The 10,088-nt window shown below is 42.0% G+C and overlaps 1 protein-coding gene across 14 annotated transcripts in view; it reads right to left on the reverse strand.

The window, feature by feature from the left end:
• LOC135234214 (T-cell immunoreceptor with Ig and ITIM domains-like) overlaps window positions 1–3,435 on the reverse strand; it is a 30,693-nt gene extending 27,258 nt beyond the window's left edge. For 2 of the 14 annotated variants that reach the window (XR_010324056.1, XR_010324054.1), the window contains exons 1-2: window positions 3,109–3,429; window positions 2,318–2,662 (exon numbers count right to left, since the gene is read on the reverse strand). Coding sequence is in view for 9 of the 14 variants with exons in the window: in XM_064298608.1 (XP_064154678.1) it covers window positions 311–342; window positions 474–559; window positions 1,974–2,106; window positions 2,318–2,662; window positions 3,109–3,223 (711 nt within the window). In the remaining 5 variants the exon portion in view is untranslated. Of the gene's footprint in view, window positions 1–310; window positions 343–467; window positions 560–1,973; window positions 2,107–2,317; window positions 2,663–3,108 lie in introns of all 14 variants that reach the window. The other 12 variants (XM_064298621.1, XM_064298615.1, XM_064298658.1 and 9 more) reach the window with 12 other exon arrangements.
• Window positions 3,436–10,088: the final 6,653 nt, after the last annotated feature.

The following is a 10,088-nucleotide window of genomic DNA, read 5'->3' on the forward strand; positions in this document are numbered from 1 at the left end:
TCCGCTCACCACTGGCCACCTCAAAGACTTTACTTTCCCTTTTTGGAAACGTTTTACCAAAGGGGTACAATGGGGGAAAGGGCCTACACTTCCCTTCCGCCAGGGCTTGGCAGGGCGTCCTTATGATTCCACCGTCTCCTTGCCAATGGTTGGCTAGATGTTTCAGATCTCTTGCAGCACAATTGATTTTTAAAAAATTTTCTGTAAACATATCAGGCGAATTCTGTCCTTCACGGACCACCATGACAGCCACCCCCCACCCCCACCCCCACCACGTGAATCAGATCATTAAGAAACTGCATGACCGTACCTCCTCTTCTCTCCCAGTGACCCGAGTTGCCCCTGAAACACAGAACGACACGGAGCTTTTCTCAAAACGTGAACTGGCTGGCTGGAAAAGCGCTGATGAAGGAAGTTGGTTTTGTGTCGAATGGGCATGCAGAAGTCGTGTGGTGAATGGGTCTGACACTTACGCCTGCTGCTGCTGCTGCTGCTTCTGCTGCTGCGACTCTGGGGCGCAGCGTCGCATCTGGGGAAGCCACGCACGGCAGTGAGGTTTCTGCAACGCATTTCACACCATGTGACATCTACCGCGCCACTTTTGCATCTCAGCTTATCCCTCCTCATTACACGAAACAACAGCGGCCTTTACATGTATAAATTTACATACTTATATACTACATAATGTACGCGTATCTGTTTATACATTATATAATTCATGCATTCACACAATACACACAGACCTTTTTTCAGATGCATACTTGCAGTTGTAGGAAATTAGTGCTGCATTGGTTGAAATTTCAGATTTTCTGCATTTGTGCCTTGTGTACAGAAGCAGGATCACATGCATTGACTGGTGGTTTTCAGAAGCAGTACTCTAATGCTAACCATTAACCGACAACTGTACAGTATGCTGACATATGCTAAAATGCTTTACTCCATAATTTAATTTTCTATTGTAAAAACATCAGAATACAGAATACCACCAAATACCTGTTGCATGCTTGACCTCTATAACATTTTAATGGTCACTTATACTATGATCGTTTGATAGTTTTACCCTTAAGAACCTATATGAGTTAACAATGTACACTATATGACCAAAAGTATCTGGACACCCCTTGGTCTGGGGCTGTTCTTCATAGTTTGGGCTAGGCCCCTTAGTTCCAGTGAAGGCAAATCTTATTGGTTCAGCATGCAATGATATTATAGACGATTCTGTGCTTCCCCAACATTTTGGGGAAGGACCTTTTCTGTATCAGCATCATAGTGCCCCCGGGCACGCAGCGAGGTCCATATAGAAATGGTTTTTTCGAGAACGGTGTGGAAGAACTTGACTGGCCTGCACAGAGCCCTGACCTCAACCCCATCCAACACCATGGTGATCAACTGGAAAGCCAACCGCGAGCCAGTCCTAATTGCCCAATCAGTGCCCGACCTAATGCTCTTCTGGCTGAATGGAAGACAATCCCTGCACCAAAGCTCCAACATCTAGTATAAAGCCTTCCCAGAAGACTGGAGGTTGTTATAGCACGAAAGGGTGGACCAACTCCAAACTAATGCCCATAATTTTGGATGAGATGCTGGATGTCAGGCGTCCACATACTTTTGGCATGTAGTGTATATATCCCTCTTCAAAGTTAAATAGAAATCATTTTCTGCATACCAAATATTAAAAACAAAGTGGAAGTTTACATTACATTACATTATTTAAGTTTTTTATTCCTAAATATATCATAAATCTAGATACACAAATCTAGGATGATGATATTCCTACAGTCAACACATTATTTTTATGTTATAATTAATTGTACAAAAAATATAAACAAAACAGTGAGGATTGCAACATTGGAGATGGGAAAACTCATTCTTTGCAATGGGTAAGTGGTCTCAATTGATCGTGAATTTTTAAATTACAACTGCACACTCGGGAGCCTGCTCTTTTTTTCTCTGAAACAACCAAAGCCTCTCACCTCTGCCTCCTCTTCATCATGATGAAGTACAGTGCTGCTGCTATGAGGACTATGAGCAGCAGAGCAGTTACAATCCCAGACGCCACTGCTGTTGAGTGCACCCAGGGTTTGTCTGCTTGGATATGCAGCCACTCTAAAATCATAATGTGAGAAGGAATCTGTCTTTAACGTTTTGCTTATTGAATTCTGCCAGGAAATATATATGTCATGATGTAATTTGGTGGTCCTTTTACACTTGAATGAACTAAAATTGAATACGTTATACTGCCTCCAGTTTGAAAAACAAACGACAGCACTGGAACTTCAAAGAAAAACTGGTACAGTATGAAATGTGGCTGTCTTACCCCTCACAGTGAGTGTGGTGGTGGCTTCCTTAATTCCCTCAGGGAAAGTGTTGTATTTACAGGTGTACTTTCCCGCATCTGTCTCATTAATATTAATGATGCTGATGGAAGCATCATCCACAGAGCTGCTGGTGAAACGGACTCGTCCACCCGAAGATTTGGAGTAATTCATCCCATGTTGAGGATGGAAAACGGCTAAAGCTTCGGAAAATGATTCCTTCCTCCATTGGACCTGTGTGGCATTTGCACCTGAGCCTCCCTGAATGAACTGGCAACGCAGTGTGACTTCACCCCCCAAGTAGGCAGTAACCTGTGGCTCAACACTGACAGACTGACTCTCAACCACTGAAGTGGAAGAGGGGGAAAGAGGGAGAGAGGGTTAAGACAGAGTGGAAAGTATGCCTAATATAATTATTCAAAGAATGTTTTTGATCAACTGCTATTATTACTGAAATTACAACCACCACCAAGTAGTATACGAATTCAAGTTCACATATTAATTCATTATTTTATTTTATAAGTAGCATGCGACCACAATGGAAAAATAGCCAATTTCTTTGGCATTTGAGTACCCTTTGGCGCTTATTATAACGTGTTTAGACGAAATAATAGGTAAGGCGATTGATTTGTCTTATAAAAAACTCCCTTGCAAAATAATAATAATAATAAATTACTGGATTAACCCCAACACGACACGAAACGAGTAGCATTATTTAGTAAAATTTTAAATAATAGGTAGGCTACATGCCCTGCTTTTAACTGTAGTCTACTGTCAAATAAACGTCCCTTACCTGTGCGGATCATGCAGCTTGAGAACACAAACGCAAGAAAACATTTCATTAACTCCATGATAGCCGATTTCGTTACGGAACTGAGAGTTAACCCGATAGCTTTCGAAATTGACATGAACGTGCAGAATCCCCCACTCAAACGGGTCGCGAATTGCACCTTTCAGGTCGTAAATAGTCTATTAGACATTGCCTTAATTAGGTAGTGTAAATTAAATGATTATTAGGACGTAACCTCGTTAATTCCGGCTTGTTATGGAAATCATTTGATTTCCTGGTTATGAATAATCGCGCGACAAGAAAGGGAACTTGAAGCGGAAGAAAAAAGGGGAACCTCTTTAAAAATTCGATCATAGTAATATTTCGAAAGTGTCAATAATATATATATATATATTATTTGACACTTTCGAAATATTACTATGATCGAATTTTAAAGAGGTTCCCCTTTTTCTTCCCTTTATATATATTATATATATATATATATATATATATATATATATATATAAAGAATATAATATAAAGTCCAAGCTTTAATAAAACATGTTTGTGCAATGATTTTGACTTCCTATCGCCAAAGAATACCAAAATATTAACACAGTTTCTCCAGAATGTTAATGAACATAGTTTGTAGTCTCTGTATCTGTAGACTATATTGCAAAGGCTATTACCCATATGTTGTCGTGTTTGCTGTATACAGAAATATGTAACTTGGGAGAGGTTTCAGCTTTGTGTCGTTGTCCAAATGTTGACAAATACATATTTTGATGAAACCATCCCAATTTTCAAATTGCAATTTAAAACTTTAAAAAGGCCTTTTCTTGAGCTTTGTTGGTTTGGTTGGTTTAATCGAATTCCAGTATCCAAGAACTTGGGAGACTTTCGCGATGTAGATGGATCTTTTATCCTCATTATTAAATCTAAAGGGTCAACTGGATGCAAGCTGCGCGCGGGGTTTTACCCGAGCATTATAGTTAGTTGATGAGATTAATCAACACTTAGTTCCACACCATGTAAAGTTTGGTTATGACTCTGTAAAAAACAAAATATACATACAGGCAAGGCGTGACATAGCTCTAAAGTTCTATGGAAAACTCGCAATAATTCTGGGTTTAAACACGGAGGATGTTTTTGACCTGGCTGAACAGCCAGAGACGTCTGAAAGGCATCCGGAAAGAGTTTATGCACTGAACCCCATTGATATATACGGGTGGTTCTACACACTTTTTGTGTACACTGACATATTTGAGCATCAAGTTGTGGGCGACTACTTTGTACCGTTGTTGAGATGCATACATATATCAGGGAAAGACAATAGATTAAAGAGATAGTCACTATTAGATACGACAAGGTGCACTATGTACCTGTGTCTAAAACCCACATCAGTGACCTCGCTATCAAAACTATAGCGTGCCATTCAAGTACGGTAAAGTGGTTGAGAAGCTTCATTTTAGGCCTGCGAGACAAAGGCTCAGATTTTAAAAACGATAAAACCATTTAACCCGTACGCTCAGGATCCGCAACGTTATGTGGCTTATTATCAAAATCAGGCCGGTGGGGTGCTGCCCGGATATGCGGGCAGTACTGTTATGTACGGATCAGGGCTTGGTGGAATTTTTCGCTGACTTTTTTGAATGGCCGTGCCACTATTGAAAAAAGGGTTCAACATTGCTAAACCTCATCTCAAGACTGCTGCTAAAAATATCGTTAGCGAAGTGGTCAGTAATGTCATGAGAACTGCAGCAGGTGACAAGAACCAAGGCGGTTCAGGCATGCTTGTGATGACAGATCTGTGAAAAGACCCCCGGGGGCGATTCGTGAACCATGCGCAAAGAAGAACAAGGCAGTTTGCAAGAATGTATCAGTGTCAAAAAAGAAACCGAGAGCTAAACAACATAGACGTGTAGTACATTACATTACATTTATTTGGCATACGCTTTTATCCAAAGCGACGTACGAAAAGTTCATTTCATGGTCATGGACAACTACTAAACAGGTTCAGTAAGATACAGCACTTATTTTGTGCAGCTATTTCTAGCCAAGAACACAGTTTAGTTCACACAGTGAACACTATTCTGACCTAACCTCTAGGTAGGCAGAAGAATAAGCTACAGTATTAGGACAAATACAAATTACCAAAAGTGCTGGGATGGGGTAACATGTAACAAGTGTCATAAAAGGGGGGGGGGGGGGGGTGGATTTAGAGTGAAATATACAGTGTGATGGTAGTTAGTCTAGGTATAGTCTGAAGAGATGAGTCTTCAGGCCACGGCGGAAGATGGGTAGTGAGGGGGAGGTTCGGAGAGGGACGGGGAGTTCGTTCCACCACTGTGTATTGGGTGGAAAAGGTTTTAAAACCATATTCTAACCATGTCCCTGATACATGATATGTCAGAAGAGTGTGTTAAGTCAGAGTTGGACTTCACAATTCCTTTGACACAAACAACGATAGAAAAAAACCACGTATGTAGAAGTACCCCCTATATCGGCAATATCTGACACAGCGCCGTTGGAGTTTTTCATCACAGGGAACGGTAAATGGAAATGGTAAATGGACTGCATTTATATAGCGCTTTTATCCAAAGCGCTTTACAATTGATGCCTCTCATTCGCCAGAGCAGTTAGGGGTTAGGTGTCTTGCTCAAGGACACTTTGACATGCCCAGGGCGGGGTTTGAACCGGCAACCCTCCGACTGCCAGACAATCGGTCTTACCTCCTGAGCTATGTCGCCCCTCCACCACCGGGACGGTGAAGACTATTGATGTAAATAATACGCTGTTGTACATAGGACTCGAAATCACAAGACCTGATGGGGCAGACATCGCCGACGGAGCGACTGTTGGGTTGATAAACTGTCCTGGGGCTACTATTTTTTCCCAGGTTGATGTTTTGTTGGGTGACAGACTGATCTCGCAGAGCTCGAACACTTACCCATACCGCAATATCATAGAATGTTTAATGAACTATGATAGACACACCCGGGAATCACTTTTCTCTGTGGGGATTTTTTACGAGGATACAGCCGGACGTATGGATGGAGCAGACCCCGCTGGTGATAATAATGGTCTGACAAATGGTCGCTCCAGCAGAACATCACTGCGGGCTGCAGAGAGGAAGTGGAGGAAATCCCGATCCTCTGATGACCTGACCGCATATCATACCCTGCTGGCGACTTTCACATCTGCCCTCACATCAGCTAAAGCCTCATTTTTCCAGTCTAAGATCAGTGCATGTGTCCCTAACCCACGCAAACTATTCTCCACCTCTTCCCTCCTCATTCCTCCTCCACCCCCATCACCCTCTTCCCTTTCCGCAGATGACTTTCTGGCCACCTTTGAAGGAAAGGTGGCTACAATCTGGAACTCCTTTGCCCATCCAGTGAGCCCCCCAACCTGTCCTGATCCTTCTTGACCTGTCTGCAGCATTCGACACGGTCAACCACAAAATACTCCTCTCCACCTTGGGTGAGATGAGCATTGCTGGGACTGCCCTGTCTTGGTTCGCTTCCTATCTTGCAGATAGGTCCGATCAGGTCACCTGGATGGGGTCCGCCTCTGCTTCTCATCCCCTTGTTACGGGAGTACTGCAAGGATCTGTACTGGGGACCTCTGCTGTTCTCTGTCACCAAAAATGTATCGAGCAACCTGTTCAGGGTCTTTCAACATTTCTGCTACGGGTAGATTTTCCCTCATTGAGAAGCGCCCCCAAAGGCTGTTGAGGAGAAGTTTGTTGATGGATCTCCGGGCTTGACTCATGCATATTTTATCAGGATTCAACCTAATATTCTCCTTTTCAAAACAGTCTTCAACATAGGCTCTCGTGTCGGCCTCTGACACAGAATGCAGTGGGTAACTGCTAGCCTCCTGTTTGTACTGCAGAAAAGTTTTCACACAGTCAGAAAATAGTGTGACTGAGTTTGGGGTAAATGCCACACCTCAACTACCATGACTACCACATAACCCTTCCCAATAGTTTTCATCAGCTCGATACTAACCCAGCATCCTGAAATCGACCTTTCTTCATCCTTGTGGTGACAGGGTGTAGTCTGATTTTCCTGTTCAGTGCATGTTCGACAGAGAGGGAACATTAATTTCCCATTACAGCGATAGGGTAGAACGGGGTGAAGTAGACCTCCTGGCGGATGCATTGTTGCTTTGACTAAGGCATAGTAATTTTCGAGAGGTTCAAAGTCCTTGAAAATTATCTGAGGGTGACCCATGGTGTAGCTTTTCCTAGCCTGACAGTATGGGTATAAGCTTGTGAAATCCAAATACATGATTTTCTCGCCCTCCTTAGGTTTCAATCGTGTCGGGTGTGTGTATGTAGATATAAATTTGACAACGGCAGGATTGTTTTGTTTAGCATGCTTCCGCTAACTTCTACCATCACCCCATACGTCTTTGTAAGAGTTTCCAGTTTGTCATCAAAACGCTTTCTTAAAACCCCATATGGTATGTGGTGTGGTTAAACGGGTCAAGCCTTGTACTTTCGATAAATTTGTCGCAATATTTTAAGCACGCCTCTCTTAGCAGGAAGTCAAAAACACCATCAGCGACTTCGTTGTACCACTTGTCAAACTCGGCCTTGTCCTTATCCGACGTGGCCTCATAACCATAGTGATGTTTGTCGGGACAAGGGCCTCGGTTGTTGTTATTTTCCTGATTGTTAAATTTGTGTGGGAAATGCCCTTTCTCCACAGCGCTCAGATTTAACGCTGCAGCCGTTTTAGCAAGACGCATAGGGATGAACAAGTAGCTATCTGTGTATCGCTGCTTAAAACACTCGTCGTACATGGAAATCAGCCTACACCCCATCATGGTGATTTTTGGAGTAATGCCCACTTTGGAAAAATGTTCCAAGAGAATAAAATGGACAAATCCCGCAGCGTTGTGTGCTAGCAATATATAACCTACATAAGTGGAACATCTACTCAAAAGTTTTTCAATACAGTCACCCCCTTCATCTGTAAGCTCATCGCCGTTAAATGCGATGGCACAGACAAAGTTAGCACTGTGTTTGCCATTCTCAAACCATCTCTCAAAGTCAAAGAAAATGTAGCTACTTGTTGTATGTTTTTTTTAACGCGATAGGTTGTATGTAGCAATTATGTTCTGCATCTGGTAACAAATCTTCGCCGCAATGAACACAATTCCCTGTAACACATTTGTGCGCTTTTGGTTTTTTTACACTGACATGGTAGCATCTGTTACATTTCTCACAATACTTTGTAACATCACATGGCGCCACTAACACTCCTGACTCACCCGTGGAAACTGGCTGTTTGTGTTTCTAAAAACAAAAGCCTGATTTGCAATACCTTGAACAATCATTGCAATATTTTGGCATTCTCAGATTCTTGTGACATTGAGAGTCATTGCACACATCGCAAATGAACTTGCAACTGTGGTCTCGGCGATTACTAAATCCAGCATAGCAAAACTGACAACCAACAGGTCTGGGTCAACACGTGTCACTACATGCCCGGGCAACACACAAATATATAGTGTCATATAAATGTATAGTGTCAAAAACCTCACTGGCAAACGGTTGTCTCCTTTTAAACTGTCTGGGGAGGTGTCAGAAATATCACTGACAAACTAGCCTGTCAGTCAAACTGACCTGTCAATCAAACTGACATGTCAATCAAGCCGACCTGTCCATAAAACTGACAGGGGGGTCATAAATCATTTTTGACAGAAAGTGTAGGATATATACTACTACCCTACAAGCAAACATATAATGTATGAAGCTCCTGAAAGCATGCCATACAGTAAGTCAAAAAAGAGAAGTCACTTTAAATATCATATTTGTCACGGATGCTGATGTAGTTCTTCTTTAGGTGAACGAGCTTCAAGACCAATTGGCTGAGAGAACATTTTTTCTGTGCCAAGATTCTTAATAAAAATGAAAGACTTACATGAATGACTTCAGGACCAGTTCTTAAACCCCCACATGCACCAAATATCTTCCTGTTGACACACTCCGCCCTTTTCTGCTTTTTCAGTAACACGCAGTACATTCTGTTTTCCATGTAATGACTGAAGATGGCTCTGTGGGAATGTATGATGTTTGACTTAGTGGACAGAAAATGGAAACGGCAATGTGACTTGCACATAGCCATCTCCCGTGTACCATCGCATTTCCAAAAACATCAGTAGACTGGTGGATGCATTTAAATATCGGAAATATAGCAATAGAATAAACAGCATAAATGATAATTCTCTTGATGGATTGATTACATATTACTTGTTTTTGCCTTTGGCTTTTTCTTTATTCTACATTTATGAATTTGTCCAGAGGAAAGATAATAAAATACATCAAACAATAACTGAATAGGTTAAACAGGACCATGGAGTTTATCTCAATGCTCTTCAGCATCTGAAAGAAAAAGAAAGAGAGGTATTATTAGAACTATTATTATTAGAATTGCTGCAGCTCAGAGACACTGATGACGGTTACACGGGTGACCGGTGGTTAGCAGCACTGTTGCCTCAAAAGAGGAGGTTCTGGGTTTCAGTTCTGGCTGGCCTAGATCCTTCCTGCATGGAGCTTGCATGTGCTCCCCATGTATGTGTGGGTTTCCTCCAGGTACTCTGGTCTCCTCCAGCATTCCAAAGACATGTGGCCCAGGGTCTTCTGATGAAAAGCTAACTCTGGCGCTCACTTACAGATATATTATCCGTGTGCTTTGTCCCTGTCAAACACACTAAATGAATTTGTTTAAATTTTTAATAATGTGGCTCTGTTGATTTAGCTCAGGAGATCCCAAAACTTTGTCCTGGTGTAATTCTGTGTGAAAAAAAAAACAGCCTGCATAATGTATGTGTACTTCTGTTGCATCTAAGATAGAATCCAAACAAAAAGAACCCGTAGCTTTCAGATATGGTTGAGTGAATCAGCCAATGCTGTTCCACATTTTACCCACTCAGTATTCATGTATTGAGGATGAGTGCACTCATCACTGCAATAACCTGCAGTCTTTTGT

The sequence above is a fragment of the Anguilla rostrata genome, chromosome 1 (assembly GCF_018555375.3).
Source record: "Anguilla rostrata isolate EN2019 chromosome 1, ASM1855537v3, whole genome shotgun sequence".
In the NCBI taxonomy this organism is placed as follows: Eukaryota; Metazoa; Chordata; class Actinopteri; order Anguilliformes; family Anguillidae; genus Anguilla; species Anguilla rostrata.